At 43.7% G+C, this 27,346-nt stretch overlaps 4 protein-coding genes across 6 annotated transcripts; 2 read left to right on the top strand and 2 right to left on the bottom strand.

The window, feature by feature from the left end:
• LOC8061616 lies at positions 786-5,546 on the top strand. The gene is made up of 6 exons (XM_002438813.2): positions 786-1,034; positions 1,645-1,772; positions 3,725-3,894; positions 3,978-4,055; positions 4,603-4,747; positions 4,850-5,546. Exons 1-6 carry the CDS (start codon positions 923-925, stop codon positions 5,261-5,263), a joined length of 1,047 nt encoding a protein of 348 aa, XP_002438858.1. The 5' UTR covers positions 786-922; the 3' UTR covers positions 5,264-5,546.
• On the bottom strand, positions 6,077-6,737 carry LOC8061615. Its single transcript, XM_002437404.2, has one exon. It carries the CDS (start codon positions 6,669-6,671, stop codon positions 6,252-6,254), a length of 420 nt encoding a protein of 139 aa, XP_002437449.1. The 5' UTR covers positions 6,672-6,737; the 3' UTR covers positions 6,077-6,251.
• LOC8083288 (probable beta-1,3-galactosyltransferase 2) lies at positions 7,703-12,119 on the bottom strand. 2 transcript variants are annotated; one of them, XM_021448917.1, is made up of 11 exons: positions 11,388-12,119; positions 10,671-10,758; positions 10,428-10,489; positions 10,110-10,321; positions 9,947-10,010; positions 9,328-9,400; positions 9,060-9,180; positions 8,705-8,792; positions 8,496-8,621; positions 8,270-8,379; positions 7,703-8,122 (listed from the first exon to the last, which is right to left on the bottom strand). In XM_021448917.1, exons 1-11 carry the CDS (start codon positions 11,486-11,488, stop codon positions 7,974-7,976), a joined length of 1,194 nt encoding a protein of 397 aa, XP_021304592.1. In that variant the 5' UTR covers positions 11,489-12,119; the 3' UTR covers positions 7,703-7,973. The 2 variants fall into 2 exon arrangements, with proteins under 2 accessions (XP_021304592.1, XP_002437448.1); XM_002437403.2 differs by having other exon boundaries at positions 10,662-10,758; positions 11,388-12,109.
• LOC8083214 (transcription factor MYB120) lies at positions 15,281-17,410 on the top strand. Of its 2 annotated transcripts, none has more exons than XM_002438812.2 (3): positions 15,281-15,950; positions 16,079-16,832; positions 17,029-17,410. In XM_002438812.2, the coding sequence occupies exons 1-3, from the start codon at positions 15,627-15,629 to the stop codon at positions 17,235-17,237; spliced, it is 1,287 nt and encodes a 428-aa protein (XP_002438857.1). In that variant the 5' UTR covers positions 15,281-15,626; the 3' UTR covers positions 17,238-17,410. The 2 variants fall into 2 exon arrangements, with proteins under 2 accessions (XP_002438857.1, XP_021304857.1); XM_021449182.1 differs by lacking the exon at positions 17,029-17,410 and adding an exon at positions 16,924-17,022.

The raw sequence follows: 27,346 nt of genomic DNA, 5'->3' as shown, positions 1-27,346 counted from the left end.
TAGGCCTTGTTTAGTTGGAAAAAAAATTATGGCTCCTCTTAAGTAAATTTTGAACCGTAGCAGCCACTATTATCATTATTCAGGGATAGCGAATCTTGTAAACTGTAGCCAGGTGTCTTCTGTAGTTTTGTTTATTTATCTCGAAAATTGTCTCATCATTCAAAATCAATGTGCAAATATGCAACGCAGTAAATATTTGTGAATGTAAGAGCGAACTTTTCTGGAGTTTCTAATTTCAGTGGTACACTGTTCACAGCTGGATTTGAAAGTTCAAGATTTACATAGATGGAAGTTCGATCTTTTTTCTCTACTTCAGGAAAAAAAAATAAAGTTAGGTAAAACCCGAGCCCGAAAAAAAACAACTTGCTTTTGGGAAAAAAAAAGGGCTAAGGTGTTTAGTTCACCCAAAAAGCAAAATCTTTTCAAGATTTTCTATCACATCGAATCTTACGCCACATGCATGAAGTATTAAATATAGATAAAAATAAAAACTAATTGCACAGTTTACCTGTAAATCACGAGATGAATCTTTTAAACCTAGTTACTCTATAATTGGATAATATTTGTCAAATAAAAACGAAAATCACGAGATAAATCTTTTAAACCTAGTTACTCTATAATTAGATAATATTTGTTAAATAAAAACGAAAGTGCTGGAATTTCCCGAAATAAAAAAAGGCCCGACGCGTTCCGGCGGCCGACCGTGCACGACCTGGCCGCCTCGCGACCATCTACCTGCCCCCGCCCACTTGCCGTCGCCCCCGGCTCCGTTCCTGCTACCACTACCGCCATCCCGCCTCGCGCGCCAACGCCACCTCCGGCAGCGCCCACCTTGTTGCCGCGGCCGTCCCCGCCCCGCTCCCTTTCCCGCGCCCGCCTCGAGGACCCGACGGCTGCCCTCGATCTGACCCCACGGGGCAGGATGGACAAGGGGAAATCGGTGGTGGCCGAGCTGGCGGCGTCGTTCAGCGTTGTCCGTGTCGCGCCGCGCCAGAACCCCAAGCCCAAGAGTTTCCTACCGTCGCCCTCCTTCTGTAAGCTCCCTGCTCTTGTTCGCTTATGTGGGGTAACTAGCTGTCGTGGCTGTCAACTGATGTAGAGAAAAACGAAGAGGAATTGGCTGACTGTGTATTGGTTATGGATGCTTAGAGTTTCCGTGATTGATTTCGTGTGCTGGTGTCTCCTGCAAAACGAAAGATGGATAGACAGAATTAATTTTTTTTCTAGGATGATAAAGCAGTGGCGGGTTCGATTGATTCACTTTAGTTTGTAGTATTAGTGTTGTGTGCTTTGCTTTGATGGTTCTATTAATTAATGAGATTTCAGGAAGATACTGAACTCCCACTGATTGACATGTATTCCATATATCTAGTTGTTTTATTTATGGATAAATTTATGGCCACTGCCAAGAAGATGACATATGAAAGTTAGGGCGTGTTTGGGCGCGCTCCAGCTCCAGCTCTGGCGACGGAGCACTGTGAGCGGAGTCTGGCCAAATGCACCCTTAGTTTATATTGAACAGAAACTGAAACCTTTATCACTAAATTGAAATGAATGATTGGTGCATTGTGTTGATAAACTTATCAAATTACTAATGCGTATGCAGCAGCATCTCCAAATATTTACTTCAAAATTGTACTTCAGATTCTTTCTCGAAGAAGGCTAATCCTCGGAAATTGGTCAGCTTGTGCCTTGGCACCCTTGGTCAGCATCTTGAAGATATCATCACTGATATTTCTGAATTTGCTGCCTTATTTCCACCCCACATAAAGGTATCTTTATGCATCTGTCTTTTGTTTGGTTGTCAATTTATGCATCATTGCCTCGCTGCCGGAATAAAATGTGTACCTATTATGTAAGGTTTTTTATTGTTAGATAGAGTTCACCTTTAAGTTTTAGGTTGTAAGCCCAGTTCTTTGCTATGGTGCTGTTCACTAACTGAAAAGAAAATTGCATGTTCTTGTAGTTACTGCTAAGTTCATTTGATGGCTCCCAACACTGATTAATTTGTTTACGAAATGCTCTCCTTTCTTCTAGTTGACTTAATGACTTGTGAGATGTAACTCTTGCTTCAAAATACGAATATAGAGGGCATTAATCTGAAAGAAGGGGCCATCTACATTTTTGTTTGATTGCTGTTGAATTTGTATTTTTAAAGTTTGAAAATAGCATATATTAGAATGTACAACGCTCATATTAGCATGAATCTCTGAGCTTAGCTAGTGCTTTGCTGTTCGCTAGCGGAGAGTTGTAGTTTTGGGGGGCTGAACATGTGCCACTTGAGAGTCATGCCGTCATGGTCATGTTGTTTTTCTTGTAATAAGTGTGCATGGTTTGATTGAACCTCTATGTGGCGTGATCCTAGTCACCGGAGTTCCCGGAACGACGGATCGAGGAACGACGAACCGGGAACGGGAACGATGTTTTAGATGCAATTTTTACACTGTGGGAACGATTTCGTTCCCGCGTTCCCATCCGGAACGCTCGTTCCCGGAACGTGGAACGCTGCATCGTCCCGTTCCGCGGTGACTAGGGGCGTGATAGGGGTTCTTACCATTTTCTTTCTTCTTAATATTATGATATGTAGCTCTCCTGCGAGTTTTAGAAAAAAAATAACACTAACATCAGAAAAACATAGGAATGGTTAATATGATCAGTAGTAAGGAATGAACTGTTAAAACAATACTCCCTCCATTTGAGTTTTACAGGCGCACGAGCTCTAGAAATGCTTCCAGTATTTACAGACGCATGAGGTATGGGCACAGCTGTGGATGCCTCAGGAGTTGGGACTGACATGCGCATGCAGTATTCCTGTACGGAGTGAGACCTTGTTTAGTTGTGAAAAATTTTAGGTTTGGCTACTGTAGTACTTTCGTTTGTATTTGATAATTATTGTCCAACCATGGACTAACTAGACTCAAAAGATTCGTCTCGCAAATTATAGGCAAACTGTGCAATTAGTTATTTTTTTATCTATATTTAATGTTTCATGCATGCGTCCAAAGATTCGATGTGACGGGGAATCTTGAAATTTTTTGGAAACTAAACAAGGCCTGAATGCACTCCATCTCTTTTCTTCCTTCCCAACTGCACTGCACAGTTTCCTATATCATGGGCTACTAGTAGTCCCTCTAGAATTCGTGCCAGTCACTTATAGAAAAGAGCATCAATATCTATGACATAAAATGAGTATCTTATGAAAATATATTCTATGATAAATCTAATGGTATTAATTTGGTACTATAAATCTTAGCTTTTTTCTAGAAATTCGGTCAAAGTTTTAAAAGTTTGACTTAGGACAACTCTAGGAGTTGAAGCTTTCAGGGACAGATGGAGTATTTGTACTTGCCTCGCTGCATCTCTGGCTCCGCTGTACTGATTCTCTCACTCACCCCGTGACACTCATGGACAATTAAAAATCTCCTTGGTCTCTGTGAAAAATGCTTAGACGCCTCTAAAACTCAAATGGAGGGAGTAAAACAAAAGTTTGATGTGTGACATGTACTGAGGCTCTTAACATTATATATGTCCTTGTAGCAACTGTTGTTAGCAAGTTGACCTCACGCTTTGCATAAGTATTTTTAAGGTTTTGAAGTGACCAGGTCCAGTAATTGCAAAACAATGGCTGTCGATTTAGTTCATATACTGACATCTCATGTCTACATATACTTATGCATGTTATTGTGAATTAGTGACAACTGAGTTTAATTATTATGTCATACAGTTGGCAATTATGTCTATTGCAAGGAGAAGAAGGCTCCTGAATGATGATGTTTTGACTTCTCTTGCTGAAAGCTCCTGGGAAATCCTAGATATATCTGGCTCTGATGTAACTGATGCTGGTTTGGCTACTGTAGCAAATGTTTGTAGTAATTTACGGGCAGTTGATATTAGGTAAGGCTTTGTGTTTAGTTGTTTTTTACCTACTAAATGTTCAACTAAATTTGCATCTTATTTATGGCATCTTTCTCATGCAGTCGCTGTGATAAAATTACTACTGCTGGTGTGTCTGAGATTGTATGCCACTGCCCATCCTTGGAGATATTGAGATGTGGGTATGACTTCCAACAAATTGCATGCATAACCTGGTCAATCAATCTCAATGTACTTTCATGTCTTTACCTTCAATTTCTTTTTGATAAGTATATGAATGTGGTGTTATCCATACCTGTTATGTATGGCATCTTTCTCATGCATTCTTGATTTATATGTTATGGCAAGAACTGTGCTTGCTATTTGCTCAAACCGAACATATGAATGCATGGGACTGAAAAGAGAAAATTATGTGATTCTTCGCAGTTAACTAACAATAGGGTATCTCTTTTAGTCTTCTATAAACTGATATGTGATATTATTTTTATATGAATCATCAATATTTATTGTTAAAAATAATTTTATATTCAATCATGTGTGCACAAGTCTACTTGAGTTTGCATTAATAACCACTAGCCAGTCACCTTGTGTGGGACTTTTCTTTGCTTTTTAGTTTGCCCTTCCCCATGAGGCAAATATAACCTTTCATTGTTGAGTTGTTGACTATGCATTGTATCCCACTTCCCGCATAACAGGATACTAAAAATAGCTTGAACCCTATGGTTGCAGAGGATGTCCAAGAAGTGAAGTCACGGCACGGAGGTGCTTGAATCTCTTGAAACCCAAATTGAATACTCTTGAGGAGGACTCATGGGAGGAACTTGATACACTAGATATAGGAGGCGGTGCAGAGTCTTTAAGATGGCTTGTTTGGGTATGCATGCAAGTTCACTTCTTTTCTAGCTATGATTTATGGTGTGTTCACAATTCACCAATGCATATCTTGTGTTCAATTAATATTTTCCCCGTTTTGCAGCCAAAGATAGATGATAACTCAAAGGAGACTCTAGCTGCCGAATGTCCTCGTGTTACTGTCAACCCACAACCATCACTGTTCGACCTCTCGGGATCCAAAGTCCCAGTGGAAGCATTGGCAAGCGTACCACTGGACCATTCCGTAGTTGAGGATATTGATCCCAAAACATGGGCTGTTTCTGCTGCTCCTCGGAGACCTGTTGCTCCACCGAATCCAAATGCTCCGCCTGAAATACCAATAGCGGAAAGGTTCAGGCTGGCCTATGTGGAGAGGGAAGCAAGGCTGGCACCCAAGAGGGCCAAACGGGAAAGGCAGCAGCGGCGCCGCGCTGAAAGGGACTACATGATGAATGACATCGACGCGAGGTCGATCGCACTTGCTGCTCAAGCAAGCAGAAACCTGCGCAAGAGCTGATACCAAACTTTGCTTTGCTTCTTGTTTATGTTGTTTGTTGTATGTATCTCAGTAAAGTAGCTGGCAAACACAGTGGAGAAGGGAGACATGAGGCGAGAAATGTTGTTCAATCTTTCAAGCCAAAGGCAAAATATAGCATATACTATGAACACAGTTTTGTATTGGGCAGTAGCAGTGGCGTTTACACTATCGTGTACTAGTAAGAAAAATCTAAATGTGAATACACAAGTGCAAGGGAAGCGTGCCTTGATCGAATCATGAGTTGGTTGCCATTTTTTGATCCTGCTCGTCTGTATTTCATTGAATCTGGATGACATGATTCATGTGAACTTGCTCGCAGGCCTGTTTGGTATAGCTTCTCCAGCTCTAAGCTCTGTGTGGAAGTTGATTCTCTCAGAGAAATTATCTCTGAAAAAAAAAGTCTCGATGATGAATCAAGAAACTACTTTCTTCAGCTCTCAGTCCTCTAGCTCTGGAACCATTATCGATAGCTCTGCTAAATAAGACCCTAAAGGGCTGTTTGCCTGGAACACAGGAATTTTTCACTGCTCGTGCGTTTTTCCTGGGAAATTAAACTGATTCCTATAAAATTTTTGCGTGATTCCTATGCAATTCCTACGTTCCAAATAGGCTTCAAATGTCTAGATTCGTGCGAACTACAATACGCAGTCTTTTTGGTTCATTTCAGAGAATTAGGAGTTCTGCTAAAATAGACCCTGAATGAGAGATTCGTGCAAACTGGCGTACGCAATTTTGTTGAAATCTGAATTCGCGTGTGAATCAAATCAACGCACAAACAAAATCTGTAGGCACTGGGATCATCAACAACTCTTAGATTTATATATACCAAGTCCAGATCCATACAAGAAGCTAGCAGAAACATAAACCGATCCATCTGCACATTATCTATATACCATATATCTCTAACTTAAGTAATTAATGACTAGACAAGCGACGACAACCGCCGAGCGGGAAAAGCCACCACCGCTCAGTGCGCGGCGACCACGTCCGGCGACGCCGCCGCCGGCGGCGCGAACGCATCCATAAACGCCTCCACTGCCTCCGGCGGCGGGGGCAGGAACACCACGGCGCGGGCGGCCGCGAGCTTCTTCCGCAGCGGGTAGCGCATCCCCCTCGCGGCGGGCCCGGTCCCGAGGAAGCACGGCACGCCGTCCCAGGCGGCGGGCGCGGGCGAGCGGGGAGGCGAGGAGGTGGAAGGCGGCGGGAGCTGGGGACGCGCCCGCGCGGCGCAGCGGAGGGAGCGCGCCAGGACCCTTGAGTCGCGGAGCCGCGCGAGCGCGCCCGGGCGGAGGAACCGGTGCGGGCTGCCGCCGCTGCCCGGGAGGTGCTGCTGCTGCCCGCGCTCCGCCGAGGGGCGGCGCGCCGGGGAGCGGAGGCGGCGGTCCATGGATGGGTGGCGTCGGCGGAGGAGAGGATCCGGAGGAGGGGAGGGAGGATTGGAATTGTGCGCGGGTTTGGGGGGAAACGGGAGGGGGGTTTGGATTTTATGACATGATGAGATGATGGCGGGGCGAGAGGAGGAGGGAAATGAGGAAACGAAAACGTGGCCGGGCGGGAAGGGCGTTGCCGCGTTGGGATGAATATTTCGAAAAATGGGAGGGAGGCGGTAGGCGGTTTAGGCGCCAGTGGACCAGAGACGATAGTGGAAGTGGACTAGTGGAGTGGGTTGAGGCTCCCATGAATGTGCACCTTTTTTTTTTTTTTTGAGGGAACCATGAATGTGCAACTTTGTTTCTCTTCTAAAAATGTTTGTATTGTTGTTGCTCAAATTTTAGAGCTTATTTGGTAAGACTTCATGTAACTCTAACTTCTTGTTACAGTAACCTGTTTTTTGTTTTATTTATTTAGAAAGTCATGGAGTGAATGGTGTTAGAACTTAGAAGTGTAGATAGGTGTCATCATGTAACTTAGACTTCATGTAACTCTAACTTCTTGTTACAATAGATTGATGAATAGTATTGTACTCCAAGTAGATTTAGAAGTATAGATAGGTACGACTAGGAACAAAGATATAGACATATAGTCCTAAAGATACAATAGGTATATGAATAGTATTGTACTCCAAATAGATTTAGAGTCCTCCTTAGACATGTACCGAGTTCTATAGGACATGTATCAATCGGACTATATATAATAAACATAGATAGCAGTCTAAGAGTAAGCTGAACTTATGATGAAGGAATTGGCTTTTGGTATAACTTTGTCCTACTGTTGAATATATTTTCTTGCCATTTCACTAAAGAAGTGGAAATTGCCCCCAAATAATTTGCACAATTTCTTTTAGCAAAGTCAGTACAGCCCGGGGCTGCATCGTTCAGCCAAGAGACTCGAATGGTTAGGCTTTAGGGGTTAGCTTACGGTTGCAAATGCCCTATTATAGTTTCAACCCTGAATGCAGCAAATGAGAAAATGTTGAAGTAGCCTTCAGAAAGCGAAAAATGCAAATATATAGTGTTCTTTTATCAGGTATTCAGGTCAATATATGTATGGCCATCCAACTTGTTAAAAGAATCGGTCAGCTCTACACCCCTTAAATCCTCGACTGCCACCAGCAGACGCTGAGAAAAATCACGGCCTGCTCCAGTGGTGTTGCCTAATTGTAAAACCATAGCCACCTAGTTACAGGCCTACATATGAATCAGACACATTCTTTGCACATTGTACAGATAGACAACACAGAGCACTTCGATTAGAAAGATGCGGTCAGCAGCGCCTTTTCATCTTCTGAACACTTCTTATGAACCCCCCAGATGTTCTGCACAGAGTTGCAGATACCACTGCATTTCCAATCGAATGAGGCAGCGCAGGTGTTCCCAGCCTGAGCTTTCCATTCGCAATCTGTGATCAAAATCAGCATGCATGAGGATATTATTGCTTTTTCTTAGCAACTTTAGCCATGGCTTTCGACAAGCTAATGTAAACCAGCAAGTAAATTGGACAGTCAATATGAACTCATTCTGGTTACAGAAAATAACAGAAGCTCACCAGGTGGAGTGCCGCAGCATAGTCTGCGGTCATCAATATGCTCAACATCTAACCCTATCAACCAAGCTCCCAAAGACACATCCTCGTTGATATACTTGTGCAAGACATGCCTGCAATAACCGAATCAGCAGAAACAATTTTAGTATGGTTGCAACGAAATAGGATTGGAGTGGTGTCATACTGTCATATTCTGAGAGGGAAAAAAACTAGATAGGGCATATCTCACTTGTTTAGTGATATGTAAGCTGCCAAATCTTTTGAAATAGCATATAGTTGACCGGTGGCATGCCGAAAATATTTGTTACCCACTTCTCCAAATTTCCAGTGCTCAGGTTCATAGTACCTCACATCCCTGGACAGCAACAATCTCATTGTAACAACTGGCAAAAGCAAGTGGTTTAAATACTAACAAACTAAAGAGACTATTTCTTTTACTTGTCAGAGAGGACAGGGCCAGACTTCATGCATCCAATGTATACCCTGGGCTTTGAAATATGTTTGGATAAGATATTTCCAAGTGTAGCTGCAAACAGAAAACTGTCATGTTAGGAATAGAATTTACTGCATACAGAGAAAATTGGTGGGTGCATATGAGCCTTCCATATGCTAACAGTCAACGCTGACAAACTTTTCCTTCATTTGAAATTAACAGATTAGACAAAAAAACTTAGCTTCAGATCTGCATACAAGTACTTAGCACCTTAGTACTACTTGTAACTATCCTAGCAAAGGAAATACTTTCCAATAGCAAAAGGACAACAATAAAAGGCACTGGATCAAAATTTAATACCTATATTAACATGTACATCATCGTCAACCTTCACATAGAAGTTAGCATCCCATAAAGCAACAGCTGTTGCAAAGTATGTCCTGGTTTTCCCTGACAGTTCAAGGTATCCTTCAACATGATCCTACAATGCAAGTGCACATGACAAAAATTAGAGTGAAAAAACATAAGGGAAGTAATAATGACCTCAAAACTACAGTCCACATATAGATCTAGAAGGCAATGGCGGCAGCAAGTAACTGTTAGTGAACCAAATAAAATGAAATCTTACCAGCCTCATGAAGTCTCCATGTTTCTTATCCTCTGCCTGAATTGCTCTATCGACAATTCCACCTGAAATAGCACTGAAAGAGAGCATAGACGAGAATTACTTGCTTGTGCTGACAGTAAACTAAAAGGAAAAATATGTTTTGAGTGAAAAAAAAAATTGTCCAAGACTTTAGCCTAATAACAGGTAAACAGGACTTTCACCAACTTAGGGATTAATTTGTCACCAATCATGTTCCTTGTAGTATGTCACATTTTGCTATATATCTATATACAAACTTTACCATTGGCATACATTGATATGTTAGAAGCTTTATGGGTCCAGATGCTAACAAAGCTAAGTCACATGGAAGATAGGTAGAAAAAGATATTACCATTCAAATAAAGAGTTAAAAGAGTTGGTTGTATGGTACAACGAATATAACAGGTTTCTTCATACTGTAGTGGTATATCTATACAGCATGATAGGGGTCACCACTACCTTTCTATCAATTATGTTGATGTGTGTGAAAAAATTTTATATGCCAAAGCAAATGTGTATGGCATGCATGCAATCGACAACATATACTAGTTAATGGCGAAAATTAAACAGAATCTATAGATAACAGAGAGATGGTGCACACCTGTGGCCAATTACAAAACGAATTATGATCCCCTTTTCTTCCTCCAGCTTTTTCCTTGTTTCCCCTGGTTTTAAGTATTACTTCAATGTCAATGTTTTATACCATCAAACTGCTTCAAGAACAAACAAAGCACTTTTATAGGGAACCCAGTATGAGAAAAAACCTTTAGGCATCCAGGTGTTGCGTATAGAATCCCTTCTCTTGCGACTGCTAAAAGCAGTGTTGATACCTATTACCATAAGGTACTTGCGCCTACCGGTAGACTCAGAAGCCTTGTAGTCTTCTTGCACTGGAGATCCGTTGAGAAAAGAATCTTGTAGAGTTCTCGCCGCAGACAGCTCTGTCTCCAAGTTCGCTATTGTCTTATCTAAAGTCCTGCAAGAGGCCAGTTCAAATCCAATTAGAAAAAAATTTCCTTGAAGTTTCCGTGAATCAAATCAAAGAGCCAGAAGACATGTATGAATGTATGATCACCACATACTGTGAATTATGGTGAGTATCTGAGATACGCAACATGTCATTGTAATTGTGTTTTCCTTGAACCTGGTAACATAAGGGCATAAAAGTTGCATCAAGATCAATGGGCCACGTGATAGCAGGGTTTCAAATATTGATAGCAGTCTATCTATCTATTCAATACCTAGAGAGGCATCGAGTTAAATTCAAATGTTGAAAATACTTTCAGGAAAATAACCGAGGCAGGGAAGTAAATTACTTTGCGCACATTACAGTCTCCAGTCTTAAGCTCAGCCTCTCCCCCTCTTCTTAAATTTGGTACTTCTACCTCATCTGCTTCAGGCAAAGTCCACATCCTGGAGAAAACATTTGTCAAGATCACTATTCCAAGAAATTTTAGCTCATGGAAGAAATTGCATGCTGCAGAACCGCTACCGGAGTGAAATCAAGCCAAATACGATCGAATTGAAGCAGAAGGTGACTGAGATACAGAGAGGGCTGTATGATCCGCACTAGCAATCAGCTCAAAGCAAAAACACAGCAGCTGGCTCCATCGCTGTAGTACGCGTTACCACTCCACTCTGAACAATCCAAATGTGCAGGGTCATTGACTGTGGGCTCAGCAGTCAGCCCCAATACGTGAACAAACAAGCCAGCATAACAACGATGGCAAAGTCTGAATTCTTGAAGCCGTGAGCAGCTGAGCAATCCCAGTTCCCAAATTAGCAACACTCTCGCGGGATTCAGGGAACTGAAGTCCTACTACGGACACTGACGACTCACAAGTTGAGGTAAATAGTGCGGTCCAAGTCTAAGCAACCTACATTCCCTCTGCCCCAAACCGCAGAATGTTGTAGTTGACCAGAAACCCAAGGATCTTTCCCACATCCATCGTTCGTACCAAGGAGCGTGCGGAACGAGGCACAAGTGTCGACAGGATGAACTGGCGAAGTCAAGATCTCACGGAGCGAGCAACGGAATAAACCTGTCGGTGAAGAGCAGGCCGAGGCAGAAGCTCCCGACGCAGAGCAGCAGCACCCACCTCCTGGCCACGCCATCCGCGCCTCCTCCCCGCCTCCAACCCATGGCCGCCGCCGGCGCGCCGCCGCCAGCCACAACCACCACCACCTCCTCCTCCTCTCAGGTCCAGCAGCAGCAGAAGGACATGGACGGCCAGGCAAGGAAGGAGGAGACCGAGGCGCGAGGAAGCCATGCTCTGGATTCTTTAATCCCGGAGGCCGGAGCGGACGCCGCCACGGTCCACGCATTCCCTCCGTGCCTTCCCTCTCCCCTCCCCATGAGGCCATGGCATGAGACCCATGTGCGCGGGCGGGAGGCGGCCACCGACAGTGCAGGGTACACTGTCTGCTGCGAGTAAATTAATGGGAGGCAGCTCGCCCCGTGTTGGGTTTGTTGGCTGGACGTATCGGAATGGGAGGGAAGCGACAAGCGAGTGTGGTATGGAATTGCGGCGGCGGCAGTGCAGCGGAGGACGGCGAATCCAGACGGTGTCGTGTCGGTGTGGTAGGCACTAGCCTAGCATAGGTACAGAATGGCAGGTCGTGCCGCGCGCCGCCTTCCTTGGAGCTCAGCTCCGCCGCGTACAGTGGCGTGGGTGGGCGGCAGTGCCGTGGCGCACGGAGAGTGCCGGGAAGAAACCAAAAAAAGAAAGAAGTGTGGAGCGCCTGTGAGCCAGGACGGCCGGACGGGGTCACCGCCACCGCCTGGAACGTGCCTTGCGTTGCGCGACGAAAGGAACCCGCTTCACCGCGAGTCCGTGACTCCTCCGTGAGCGAGCGGCGGCGGCGGCGGCGGCGGCGGTATCCGTGCCCTGCTGGATGTGGATGGGATGGGATAGAACGGGTCAACGGGGCGCCGTGTAACGGAACTTGGGCGCCATTCGTGTTGGTCATCGGCAGGTGATGTCAACTCCTTCCAAGTGGGTGTGGGACCGGAAGTTCTGACTGATCAAGCCTGTTTAGATTGGAGATAAAAAAATTTTGGGTGTCACATCGGATGTGTCAGAAAGATGTCGAGAGGGATTTTTAGAAACTAATAAAAAAACAAATTACATAGCTCATTTGGAAACTACAAGACAAATCTATTAAGCATAATTAATCTATCATTAGCACATGTGAGTTACTGTAGCACTTAAGACTAATCATGGAGTAACTAGGCTTAAAAGATTCGTCTCACGTTTTTCAATCAAACTGTGTAATTAGTTTATTTTTTTATGTACATTTAATGTTTCATGCATGTGTCCAAAGATTCGATGGGATGGACGAAAAAATTTTAGGTAGGGAACTAAACAGGGCCTAAATAGTTTGGCAGCTAAATGATTTGGATGCAAAGTGTATCACCGATTAAGAGTGTGTACGTATTTTCTTCATCCTAAATTAATAATAAGATGATTTAACTTTTCTAGGTACATTGCTTTTAAAATACGTCAAGACGTCATGGATATCTAAGTGAATATCAAAAGATATATATTTATAAAAAACCAAAACGTTTTATGTATTAGAAGAGAGAGTATGATGCAAAACATTTATACTTCTTACGTCAAGTATCTATATAACTATGTGTGTTTCATCATCTCCTCCAATGAAAACAACTGTTGCATAGAACTATAGTTGTTTAACTTTTTTAGATAACGGAATTACATGATTCCAACCTCAACCATTCACGATTGAGTGGATATAGACTTACATGGTTAAAGCATTTTGTACAGAGAGAAATCAAAATATCTTGTAATTTAGATCGAAGGAAGTAGTTGTTTAAGTTCTCCAGATGCCACTATGGCGCTGCACGGGTTAGGGATTTGGGAGGCCATGCAAAGATTAGTGTGGTGTGGGTCTAATTTTTTAATTGAAGAAAGGGCGGTCAAATGTTTGATCATTGGATAGAGACGACTGTTTTAAACTGTAGGTTACTTTTGTTTTGTCGAACTTCTTTAACTTTATCTAATTTTATAAAACACAATGCACCTAGATCATTTATAGTATTGAATTAATTTCATTGGATTCACAATGAAAATATTTTGAAGAAACTCGCAAAAAAATGATAGTGCATTTAATTGAACTAGTAGGGTTAATTATTATTTTTTTATATTAAGATTTCCAAAGTTAGAGTTATTTGAATTAGAGCAACACTAAAGTAAACTATAGTTTAGAAATGAGGAACTAGTAACAAATAACCAAACTATATAGCCCCCTTCTTATTCGGCCTATTGATAATCAATCCACTTGATGTTATGTAAAGGGTAAAAAAAATGTACCCCTTCCTCCTCCTCACTCAGCTATTATAGTCGCTCTATCTCCATATTACATTTTTAGAGATTTTTTCACCTACATGCTACTAAAAAAATATTAAAATTACATATATTTCATAAAAAAAGTTGAGGATAACATGCCACTACCAAACTTTTCTTATTACCTACACGCCACTGCTATCAGATTTGAAGGTAACTATCACTTACTGATGGATGGAAAGGTGATTTTGCTCTAGGATAAGGTAACGAGGTCACATCGGGTATTTTCGTCGTTTTCACTGCTTGCCACTAGAGTGAGGGTGCACATATTTTCTCTCTAAGGGCAGGTCTGCCTTGCCAGGCTCTCCTGTCCTTCCTCCAACCATATGTCTCCATACCTCTCACCTCGTGCGACCATGTCTCCTATAGCCACGCTCATGCACAATTGATCGACCTCTCACCACACCCTGTGCCAAGTGTGCGCCACCACCTCTCCCTCTCTTCCCCGTGCTAACATCCCTATGCTGCATATCTCCCTCTCAGATTGTATGGCAAAGCCACATGGCCCGTAGAAAAAAAAAAGTACCTACCGAATTATCATCCTAAAAATAGTTCAACTAATTCTTGTAGTGGTCAATCCTTGTAACCAAATGTGGATCTAGAAACAAATACTAGTAGGGTCTCGTTCTCATCTCTACACGTAGTCCCTTCTTGTAGGCTTCCATGGCTACAAATTTACATAGGGATTTAGGATGGGCTCTAATAAGCTTGTGGCAACCATAAGAGAGGGTTCGATCCCTAGTTGAACTTCTCTCTCACACACACATAGTCCTCCCTAATGCAAAATCAACCCCATCGGTGTCTTGCATAACTCCCTCTTTTATGTTGTTTGAAACAATAATACACAATCCACACCATCTTGATCTCCTCAACTTGGTCCTCTCTTAGCATCATCGTCATGTGAATCTATGGCGCTAAACACAGATCTTAAAGAAGATATTCCTTTTTTTCTAAAAAAAATCCACCATCTTGATATCATCTAGTTCTCGACCGTTCCTCATCATCACTAGTGAATCTATGGCTAAACACAAATCTTAAAAGCAATTTTTGTTTCAAAAAAAAAACTTAGTACTCCCTATATACACATTATCGAATTTTGATTAATTATTAACAACTAGCATTAGATATATGGTGATGGTCCTTATTGTATACTCCCCCATGAATATAGTGATCCAATTTCATCTAGAAGCATCAGATCGATGCCTAAAGAGAATGGGCGAGAGAGTCGTAGGCGGACATGCACGGGACACGAGATCGACTGTGGAGTGTGGACAGGGTGGAACCGAAGCTCCTGCGATCTCGGCGATGCCAAAGCAGCGAGCGAGCGTGTGCAAGCAACGGTCCTAAACTTTTTACAAGACCATATCTTTTCCGCACGCAAATGCCATGCATGCATGCATGCACGCCAACTGAAGCCGCAGCATTAGGCGGCGACGAGCGCTTCCCGGGCCGATTCGGGAGCTGCACCGCCCACCTCATCACCCCCTCCCCTCCCCTCCCGCTCCGCCCACAGCGCCCCCCGCCGCGCTCTGCCGCCATTAGTCCATTACCACGCCTCCCTTTCAGTCTTCGTCTTCCCCCCCTCCTTCCCCTCCGCCGGCCCAGCGGCGGAAGGCCGTCGCCCCACCGACCACTACCCGCCGTGCCCGTTCGTTTTTCCCAGCTACACAGCAACCCGCCGGTGCGCGCGGTTGCGTCGTCGCATTGCATGGCTGCGCGCTGCGCTCCGGCCTAGGCACAGGGCATCTTGTTGGAGATCCTCCGATCCTCCCCGGCCGGCGGCTCATTCGTCGGAGGAACTGAACTGACCGCCGCGTCGATCGTCTTCTCGCTCTCTCGCTCTCTGCCCTGTTCCCGGGGCTGAGAGGGGAGGAGATCGAGAAGGCCACGACTAAGCTGGCGGACGGAGCGACGACGATGGCGAGGAGCGGCGGCGGCGGCAGCGTTGGGGTGGAAGGAGGAGGAGGAGGCGGCACCGGCGGCGGCGGGCTGAGGAAGGGGCCGTGGACGCAGGCGGAGGACAAGCTGCTGGTGGACCACGTGCGGCGCCACGGCGAGGGCAACTGGAACACCGTGCGCCGGGAGACGGGGCTGCTTCGTTGCGGCAAGAGCTGCCGCCTCCGGTGGGCCAACCACCTCCGCCCCAACCTCCGCAAGGGCCCCTTCTCCCCCGAGGAGGAGCGCCACATCCTCATCCTCCATGGCCTCAACGGCAACAAGTGGGCGAAAATCTCCTCTTACGTGAGTCGTCCCTGCCTGTCCCAGCGTATTCTTCAGTTTCTTGAGGGATTCCGACGATCAGCGCCACGCACGCCGGCCGTGAAGAACTCATCGTCTTTCTTTGGCTTCGGTCGCATGCATGCATGCAGCTCCCAGGGAGGACGGACAACGAGATCAAGAACTACTGGAACACGCGCCTCAAGCGCCGGCAGCGCGCGGGCCTGCCGCTCTACCCGCCGGACGTCGAGCGGGACATCGCGATTCTCCGCGCGCAGAACGCCGACGCCGACGCCAATGCCCACGCCAACGCCAACGCCAGCCTTCCGCCGCCGCCGCCGCTCCTCTACGACGCCAGCAACCCGTTCGTCGCGCTGCCGCCCACCATGCCGTCGCCGTCGCCCACGCACTCGCCGCTGCAGATCAACCAGAACTACCCGCTCCTGAACCAGATGCAGGTGTTCCACCACATCGGAGGCAGCCACCACCAGCAGCAGCAGCAGCCGCAGCCGGCGTTCCACCAGGACAACGGCAGCGCGGCGGCGGCGTTCGGCAGCGGCATCGTCTCCTCGGGCCTGCCGCCGCTGCCGACCGCCACCGCCAGAGCGCAGCAGTTGGAGCTCCCTTCGAACCAACAATTCGACACCTCCAGCAGCGGCAGTGGCAGCGGCAGCGTGGGGCTGCTGGAGTCGATGCTGATCGGCGACGAACACCTGATGCTCCGGCCTAACCCGAGCATGGTCAAGGTCCCCTCCATGCCCGCGCTCTCCTACCGCGAGCCGGCCGGATCCAGGCTGCTGCCCGCCCACGGCGTTGGCAGCGACGGCGACGTCACCTCGCACGCGCACGCGCTCTGCCCTCCGGGAGAGGACATCCACCATGGCGCGACATGGGACTTCACCTTCGGTCAGTTCTTGCTCAGATTCTTGCTCGCCGGCGAAACGATAGCGCAGAACTGACGGCGATCGATCGTCTGGTATTTCGATGTCGAATGTAGAGTAGGACGAACACGAGCGTGCGTGCACGCGGCGCAAGCACGATGATCACCGTCTCGTCTGACAATGTCGTCGTTGCATGCATCGGGAAACCGATGCGTTTTCAGAGGCCGTGAAGCCGGCGAAGAGGAGGACGGCGAGCGAGGTGGGGATCTCCGACATGTTCGCCATCGCCCCGGCGGGGGATTGGTTCGGCACCTGCGGCGGGTCGACGGGGCCGTCGTCGGCCGTCACCGACGACGAGTTCAACCTGGAGATGCAGCAGTTCATGTCATTGCTACCACTGTCCATCGACGAGCACGGCTGCAACGCATAAATGCGGCCGGGTAAAAAAAATGGAAATCGGAAACTGTGTAGAGAGCGTGTGTTTGATTTGCTTCCGCGACGAGAACAGTGTACGCATTGTTTTTGTAATGAGCCTATTCTTGGATCTTTCTCTGTTCTAGACGTCGATCCAGTTTCAAACATGTTGATATTGCTAGGGCACTATCAGCGTGGGAAAAACACCAAATGGGCCATGCATTAAAAAAATCCCCTGCAACAGCGATGCAATGCAATCCGGCTGCCGTACGTGAGGCGCAAACAGAGTTAAACATTATCAATTTTTATTTTAATTATACATATATATATATATATATAATTACATTTTCAATTTTAATTTTAATTATATATATAATTACAACACTAACGTTTATTCGTTATGCATATAAGCATTCATAGTAAATATATTTAGAGATATAAATATTGAATACTAGTATTGTTAATAAATCTAGTCAAAATGATTAGTTGACTTCTTAAAATAGAATTTTTCTAAAAAACGGAGGAGTTTGCGCCCCTACAGTACTTTATTAAAAGAGACAGAGTACATAAAACGGGAAAAAACAGGACAGAGCTAAAACAAGACTAGGAAAAGACATGAAAGAGAACAGAGAGAGGGAGCCTCAACCTCAACAAGAGGCCAAACAAAAAAGAAGTGTAGTAGAAAATGAAACTAAGGACTAAAAGTAACTAAGCTATGATAGAAGGCTGATCCATTGATTAAATTCTGCCAGGTATCTTTTTTTAACCTTAATGACAACCATTGAAGTGACGTTATAGCTACAAGAAGCTTGGAGTGGGGATGACAAGTTGACAATATTTTCGTTTGATGTGGTGACGAAGACAATAACACGATTGAGTGTGAATATGGTGGCGTCAAACGATTGACCAAAATCTAATAAGCAGTTGGTTGTGATGGATATTCTAGGAAGTGCGAGGAGTGCAAGAGATGTACGGGGGAATCTCGCACAGCAGTTGTAATAGCCATGTTTGGCTTTGTTTCTTCCTCTGCTTCTTGATTCTCTCAGAGGGATTCTATTGAATTCCTAGGAGGGAGCAGAGTAAGAAGTTGATAAAAAATTAATTTTCTTTGAAACTAGTAAGAATTGATTCTCCGTTCATCCCTCGTCATAGGAATCTAATGGAATTGCTCCATCGAAGAATCAATAAGTATTTGAACTTTGCATTCTTGTAATTTGTCAAAAATCACAAAAAGTGGTATCCAATGATTTTGTATTTGGAGTTTGCATTTTGGGCAACTTGACAAATGAGAAAGTAAACTTGGCATATATGCCAAGCCTCGTACGGCTTGGCAAAAGGCCAATCGTGCGCGTCTCGCGGTCCCCCGCGTGACTCGGACTTTCTTCGCGCCATATATGGTTCATCGATCGCGATAGAAACCACCCGCCGTCCACTGCCGATTGCGAGCAACACCATCGCCACCGTCCAGCGACGGAGCCAACGGTGGGGCTGGTGGGGCTCCAGCCCCCCTATGGCCGTAGAAACCACGTAGCCCCCCCTTAGCCCCTCCTACAAATTTTTATCATTGATGCTCATTAAGAAGGGGTTGAAGTTATCTTAAGGTAGCAGAAGCCTCCCCTAAATATTTTTCTAGATTCGTCACTGCCACCGTCCGCTGTAGAACCTGATACGAGTATGATACGGGTCGTCGTGGCGGCACCTGCAACGAGCGGTGGGGAGCAGGAAGAACTAGCGGTGCGACCAGTGAGGAAAACGCGAGAACCGGCGGTGACTTTACGCGCACGAAGAAAAGTCGTGCGGGAAGACGATCGCGAGCGCGCGCAAAGAAAAAAATTCACAACCGGGTCCGCTTTGGCTAATTGTCAACTCAATTATGCAAAACCCTTGGAGATGACCTATTTTTAGACTTTGCATTTTGTTTTGAAAGTTTATAAACAACAACAAATGTCAATTTAATTTGCCAAAACCCTTGGAGATGCTCTAAAGAAACAAGGAGCAGAGCTCTCCCAAATATATAAACATTTAACCAAATCTAATTTGATCGGATTCTCAAAAATAATCAATTAGATAGTAGAAGGAGAGAAGAAGCTGATGACAACACACAGTCCGTGAGTTTTTCAGCCTCCATGCGACTCAGAAAAACACTTCTAGGATAACTAAAATCGGCACTAGTTTTTGGAATATTACAGTACCAATTAAATAAGGATTAAGTCCATTTTAGCCCCTCAACTATTGACCGAGTTTAATTTTAGCCCTCAACTATAAAACCGTCTATTTTTACTCTCAACTATCAAAACCGGTCACTTTTAGCACCCGGAGAGAGGACAGGGTGGTTTTGAGTCACTTTGAGCGGTTTTTCCTTTTTCTTTTCTATGGTTAAACCTGTGAATTTCACAGTGAATTGTTTGATCATGGTAAATTCATCAAATTTTTTGGTAGTCTTGTCATGATGTTTTCTATGAAGGAAAAATATGAAACTATAAAAACGAGAAGTGTTTTTATGCTAAAAAATTAGCTCTTTTTAATTAATAAATGTATGTTCTGATTTTTGTAGGATAATATATATATCCTATGATCATGAAACTTTTTGCATAACTATTTTATATTAAGATAGACCTTCACAAAAAGTTTAAGATTAATTTGATGATGTTTGCTTATATCCCTAATTTATATGCTTTATTAATTACATATAAATTAGAGACATAAGCAAACATCATTAAATTAATCTTAAATTTTTTTAAGATCTATCTTAGTATAAAACAGTTACGCAAAAAGTTTCATGATCATAGGATATATATATTATCCTACAAAAATCATAGAACATGTATTTATTAATTAAAAGAGCTAATTTTTTAGCATCCAAAAAAATACTTACTTTCATAGTTTCACATTTTTTCTGCATAGAGAACATCATGACAAGGTTACCCAAAAAAATTATTGAATTTTCAATGCTTCAAAAATTCATTATAAAATTCAGAGTTTTAACTATAGAAAAGAAAAAGGGAAACCCCTCAAAACCGCTCTGTCCTCCGTCCAAGTGCTAAGGCCCTGTGTACTCACCTAAAAAATTTTCATCCATCCCATCGAATCTTTGGACACATGCATGGAACATCAAATGTAGATAAAAAATAAACTAATTACACAGTTTGGTTGAAAATCATGAGACGAATCTTTTAAGCCTAGTTACTATATGATTAGCCTTAAGTGCTACAGTAATCCACATGTGCTAATAATAGATTAATTATGCTTAATAGATTTGTCTTACAGTTTTCTGACGAGCTATGTAATTTATTTTTTTATTAGTTTTTAAAACCCTTCTTAACATCCTTCCGACACATCCGATGTGACACCCAAAAAATTTTCATCCTCAATCTAAACAGACCCTAAAAGTGATCGATTTTGATAGTTGAGGGTGAAAAACAGACGGTTTTGTAGTTAAGGGCTAAAATTAAACCCAGTCAATAATTAGAGGGGGCAAAAGTGGACTTCCTCAGTCCTCAGATTTGCCCAGATTTCTATCATGCGAGAGCAGCTGCACCAAACAGGTACTTCTTCGAGACAACCAGGAACTTGGAGACGACAGCAGCCTCAAAGCAATTGGGCGATTTCATCACTGGCCAATGGGATAAATCTTACTATCAGATTCTTCGTCACATTGAAATTTACGGCACATGCATGAAACATTAAATATAGTTAGAAATGTACTAAGGCCGACCAGTTCGGCAAGTCGCACTAAGGCCTTGCTTAGATGCAAATTTTTTTTGAAGTTTGACAATGTAGCACTTTTATTTATATTTGACAAACATTGTCTAACCATGAAAGGCTCAAAAGATTCGTCTCACAATTTATAAGTAAACTTCGCATTTAGTCATTTGTTTTATCTAAATTTAATACTTCGTGCATGCGTCTAAAGATTCAATATGATGAAAAATCATGTAAACTTTTGAATTTTTAGGTACATCTAAACAAGGTCTAAGAGTACGTAGTACTACCTACTAGTACCACAATTCTCGTGAGGTGGGATCCGGAAGTAGAATTCTCATATATTCATTCACAGGGTTTGGCCCGAAGGAAAAAAATTCGCGACATTATAGTACTTTCACGACATTATAGCACTTTCGTTTGTTTGTGGTAATTATTGTCCAATCATGGACTAACTAGGCTCAAAATATTCGTCTCGTCAATTTCGACCAAACTATACAATTAGTTTTTATTTTCGTATATATTTAATACTCCATGCATGCATCTAAGATTCGATGTGACATGAAATCTTAAAAAATTTTAGATTTTTAGGTAGAAGTAAACAAGGCCTTGGATATATCTGAATATTTTTATAGGATAACAATCTTTATTTTTGTCCATATTTTAGAAAGATATTTTAAGTGTGGTACGAGGATGTGAGAAGTAGAAGGGTAATGGAAAAATTCTAACATCCCAGTACACAAGAAAGACAGACTCTGATGGCAAGCTGCATTGTCAAGTGTCAACATACTGCGATCACAAGCTTTGCAAGTGGCTTGATGCGGGAGATGGAGATATTAGCTCATAACAGATAAATGTTAATGTCATTCATGCTTTAGGAGTTTGTAGCGTAGTACTCTATAGGAGCCTGGTAGTTGATTCTACATCAGGGTATTGTAGAATTGTTTTACTCTAGATCAGGGTATTGTAGAATTGTTTTACTGTATTCAGTCAGGGGCAAAGCTATCATCAATGTTATGGTGGTGCACCACTCAAGCAACAAATAAATTCCTCATATCACATAGTGAGTCAGTTTTTTTGCCTTTGTTCACATTTGTATAGATGGATGTGGTTGCAATTTCGAACTGGTAATTGAGTAATTTGAGTAATGGAATTCTCCACTTAAAAGAAGCTAGAATTTTAATGCCATCTATAATTCCATCGTTATGAATATGTTTTCTTATGATACCCACGTGCATGCTCACTAGTCATTAAAAAAATTGTACAATTAAATTTATTTACAAGTATTTGGTCGAAAATTTTAATTCTACTTCTTTTGTAGGACCATTCAAATTGAGAGTATTAACCAAAACAACAAAAAAAATTAAAAAAAGAATCTCGTGCTGTTATTTAACTCCCATCTCACAGTGTAATAAGAGACGAAGCTGATGACAACACAGGCTGTTCCGAGTTTTTCAGCCTCCGCGCAACTCAGAAAACACTTGCGCTAGGATAGTTAAACTCGGCACTACTTTTTGAAAAGCTGAAATAGTTAATTACACTAACAAATCAAATCAAAACCAGAAGAAATTTGAAATTTCATCAATGACCTCAGATTTGCCCAGAGTTATCAAGCGACTGAAGCGGCTCCAAGTAGGTTCTTCCTGACAAGCAGGAACTTGGAGACGACAGCAGCATCAAACCAATTGGGCGATTTCATCATTGGCCAATGAGTGAGATTTCCAAACTAATTCTTACGATCAGAGTGAATGAACCTACCCTATGGCGAGTACGAAGGTGCAAAGACATGTGAGTGATTGAGGCTCAGATACGAATCAGCTCTATCAGTCACGAATTCTCAGAAGCAGAACTGGCGTTTTAAGCTGAATGGTTGTATCATCACTGCACATCAATCAATCAATCAATCACATGATTCTGATGCATACAAAACAACAAAAATGGAAGAGGCTGGTGACTATACATCATTGGACGGCTCATATTAAGAAATTCAACCATTATTTTTCCATTTGCTTCACGGGTTAGATCAGAAGCGCGGATAACTGTCAAATCATTGCCACCATTCAAGCGGACCAGCAAACAAAACATCACAAAGAGATTTTGAAATGCTATGAACATATGTATCCATTGCTTTGACACAGACCAATCACGAGATTCGTCAGGGCCTGCAACACTGAATGGCATGGTGGATCTAGCACAGGCATTGGGGCTTCCTTCTTCAAAGGGTAGAGATCCGACAAGCCCGGGGTTAGCACCGTGCAACAACGTATCCTATCTAGGACAGATCTTTCGAATCGTAAATCGCAACCATGGCAAACGAAAACAAAAAATAAGGGGGCAAGCGCAAATCTGTTGTAAACGCTGCGATCTATGCAAACAACTCAAACCAAACCAAACCAAAGCAAAGCAAACAGTAAAAAGAACGGGTAGAGAGGGTTAATCTGATGGCGGCTCCGATGCTGCGGCGGCGGCTTGGAACCCTTGAAGACGATGAGACAGGCTTGGTGCGGCCTTTGGTTTTTATAGTCTCCCTGGCGGCGGCGGCGTCGGGAAGAAGAAACCTGTGGGAGGAGCGTCGCGAGCGTAGAAGCGCAGAAAACCTAGAACACATGGGCCTTATGGGCCTCTTGAAACGGGGTGAGATTTTCTTCACAAGCTGGTGTGGGGGGAGGTGGGCTTGTAAAACTGCGGAAGTGGTGTGGGCTGGAGCCAATTCGTGAAGGTTGGCATTTTGTTTTTATTTGACAAATATTATTCAAATCATGGATTAACTAGGCTCAAAAATTCATCTCGTGATTTACAGGCAAACTGTGCAATTAGTTTTTATTTTCGTCTATAGCCTTGTTTAATTCCCAAAAAATTTTGCAAAATTTTTCAGATTCCTCGTCACATCGAAGCTTTAGACACATGCATTGAGTATTAAATATAGACGAAAATAAAAACTAATTACACAGTTTAGTCGGAATTGATGAGACGAATCTTTTGAGTCTAGTTAGTCCATAATTGGACAATATTTGTCAAATACAAATGAAAATGCTACAGTGTCGATTTCCCAAAAAAATTGGAACTAAACAAGGCCTATATCTAAAGCTTCATGCATGTGCTACAAGATTTGATGTGACGGTGAATCTTGAAAAAATTTTGATTTTTGGGGGAACTAGGCCTTGTTTAGATGTGAATTTTTTTTGATTTCGCTACTGTAGCACTTTCATTTGTTTATGGTAAATATTGTCCAATCATAGACTAACTAGGATCAAAAAAATCGTTTCGCGATTTATAGTCAAACTATGTGATTAGTTTTTATTTTCGTCTATATTTAATGGTTCATGCATGTACCGTAAGATTCGATGTGACAGGGAATCTTAAAAACTGTTTGAATTTTGGGTGAACTAAACAAGGCCTTTAGGCCCTGTTTAGTTTTCCACATAAAAATTTTTCATCCATCCCATCGAATCTTTGGACACATGCATGAAACATTAAATATACATAAAAAATAAACTAATTACACAGTTTTGTTTGAAATCGCGAGACGAATCTTTTGAGCCTAGTTACTCCATGATTAGCCTTAAGTGCTACAGTAACTCACATGTGCTAATGACATATTAATTATACTTAATAGATTTATCTTGTAGTTTTCTGACGAGATATGTAATTTATTTTTTTATTAGTTTCTAAAAACCTCTCCCGACATCTTTCCGACATATCCGATGTGACCTCTAAAAAATTTCCATCTCCAATCTAAACTGCGTTAAATAAAAAAAAGGCCTTACATTGAATGCGCAGCCTACAGTGTGAGCGTGTGTGTGACTGTGGTGGCACTGTTGCTGGTGCTGACGCCAGCCCGAAGACTCGCACCGGTGCTGGTTTTCAACCAATCGGGAAAGCCTGTCCCCCAATAATAATCAGAGTCACATTCACAGCGGAGCTCCCACGTACCTACCCATTTGAACCCCTGTCGGTGAAGGATACCGCTCCATTTTTGTCGGTGCAACGGGCTCGCCGTGGTAGCAGCTGTTTACCCGTGCCGGCGTCGATCGGAGTCGGACGGTCGCTCGCTGAGATGAACCAGCAGCAGATAAAACAAAACCAACAGCAAGGTCCGTCGGCTTCGCATGGGAGCCTTTTGCTTTCGCCGCCGGCTTTCTGCTCCAAGTACGTTAGTGGCGACTGGAGGTGGAAGGAGGAGCGTGGGCGATCGACCTGCTTGCTTCTTTCTATTCTCGGGCATCAGCCAGCCCATGTGATGTGGGCGCAACTGGCCGGGAGGGAGACGAGACGGGGGACATAACGTGGGGCGGGGCTAGTGTTCGCAATGGGTAAATTCCCATCGGGTATGAACTCTCCAGACCCATCCCCGTGACAATAATATAACACTATGGGTATCCTCATATACAGTGATGGGTGGAGGAATTTTCCCAGACCCATACCCGGATGGGTAAATTAGACCCGACGGGTCACCCATACCCGCCAAACATCAGCAATTCACAAGCACCAGTCATGTAGTAGCAATTTACAAGCATCGTCACATAGCCATTCACAAGCATCGTCACATAGCCACCTCACCATATACCTAGCAAATAGTAACATAATAATTTCTGCTGCAACCACTAGTCACAACACCATAATAGTTCATTGTCCATATAAATCACGTAGTAGAGAATAGTACTTTGCTAGCACTACATAGGGTTTCAGTGTATGGGTTGCCGGTGGAGTGGTGGTTGGTGGGCTTCTTTAGTTTTGGGCTGAGTATTTTTTTACCCATGGGTAAATGGGTATGGGGACTACTAGAACGTCCACATACCCGCGTACCCAATGGGTGAAGGGTTTGCTCCATTTATGTATCCATGGGTACTGGTTTCACTCTATATTGATACTCTAATAGAGTAAATACCCATCAGGTTACGGATCGCGGACCCCGTTGACATCTTTAGGCGGGGCGGGGCATATGCGTGGCGAAGTGGCGATGAGATCCTCGGCGTGCCCGCCCACATGCGGCTCTCACGCGCGCGCTGCGGATGTGTCATGTGTGCGCGTGCGTACGCCGTGCCATTGCGGTGACGGAGGGAATCGCCCGGCCCGACCGCGGCCGGGAGGGCAATCACCGAATCACGCACACATATGCCCCCCACGGCCCCCACCCCCCGCGCTCCAAGCTCCAATAATTAGGTCCCGATCCCAAACTCGGTTTTACTATCCTGTGATGGTACCAATACCTAGGCTTTGTTTAGATTCAAAATTTTTTAGCACTTTTGTTTATCTTTGATAATTATTATCTAATTATGAAACTAATTAGACTCAAAAGATTTATCATGTAAATTGTAAATGAACTATGTGATTAATATTTTTTTATCTATATTCAATATTCCATGCATGTGTTATAAGATTCGATGTGATGGAAAATTAAAAACGGTTTTTGGATTTTGAGACCCTGCTTGCAAATGATTTATCCTAAGATTAAATGGACCAGTTCCCGAGATGGTAGGGCATCAAAGTGCTTCCATGATAGAATGAAGCTCCATACTGCTTTCGCGAATGGGCAAAGCAGTGACATGTGCAGTCCTATCTCAAGCAGTCCATTACACAAAGAGCAGTGGTCTTGATGGGGCCATTATTTCTTCTGTAGTATATACGTTGTGAGGATTTTTTCGCTCACTGGAATCTAACCGAACACTTTGCACTTGTTCTCTGTATTAGCTTTCCATATGAGTTTGCTTCGGAAGCCCCCATAGCAACTCTTAAACTGTAATTCCATAAGTTGATATGGTGAAGTAAGTGTCATCAGCTGTCAATCTCCAAACAATGGAGTCTCGTACGCCTGGTGTGAGGTGGATGTTTTGGATTCTTATCCATAGGGAGATCGATCAAATCCTCGACTTAGACAGTGGTGGTGATTCGACCACTTAGCGATCGAAACAGCTATTGTTTCAAAGTTCTAGCTTGATTTAAGTTGAGCATGCAACCTGCGGGCCAAAGGCACGGCCTAAAGCATGGCGATTTGGCCCTGTCCGAGCACGGCACGATACGGATCCCAACCGTGCTCGTGCCAGTCCGAAGCACGTAGCGGGTCGTGCTTGGGCCGACCCCTTGGCCCGCCAGGCGGCATGGCCCAGCTCGCTTTTAACAGCAGACACAGTGTCCGCCCGGTATCAGGGAACTTGTGAAACTTGAAGTGCCAAGTTCTGTGACTTGTGAAACTTCTGATTTTTGGCATGTGAAATATGATTTGTGGAGTATATTGTGTTATGTGAATTTTGAACTATCAAGGTATGTGACTTGAATGTGATTTACTTATGTTTTATTGAATTCTATATTAAGTCTGGGTTTTTCATATAGCGGGCTATGGGCTGGCCAGATGGACTATTGGGCCTTGTGCTCTTCGAGCCGGTCCGACCTGAAAATTAGCCCACATGGACTATTGAGCCGTTA

The sequence above is a fragment of the Sorghum bicolor genome, chromosome 10 (assembly GCF_000003195.3).
Source record: "Sorghum bicolor cultivar BTx623 chromosome 10, Sorghum_bicolor_NCBIv3, whole genome shotgun sequence".
Taxonomy (NCBI): domain Eukaryota; kingdom Viridiplantae; phylum Streptophyta; class Magnoliopsida; order Poales; family Poaceae; genus Sorghum; species Sorghum bicolor.
This window is presented reverse-complemented; position numbering and strand designations above follow the sequence as displayed.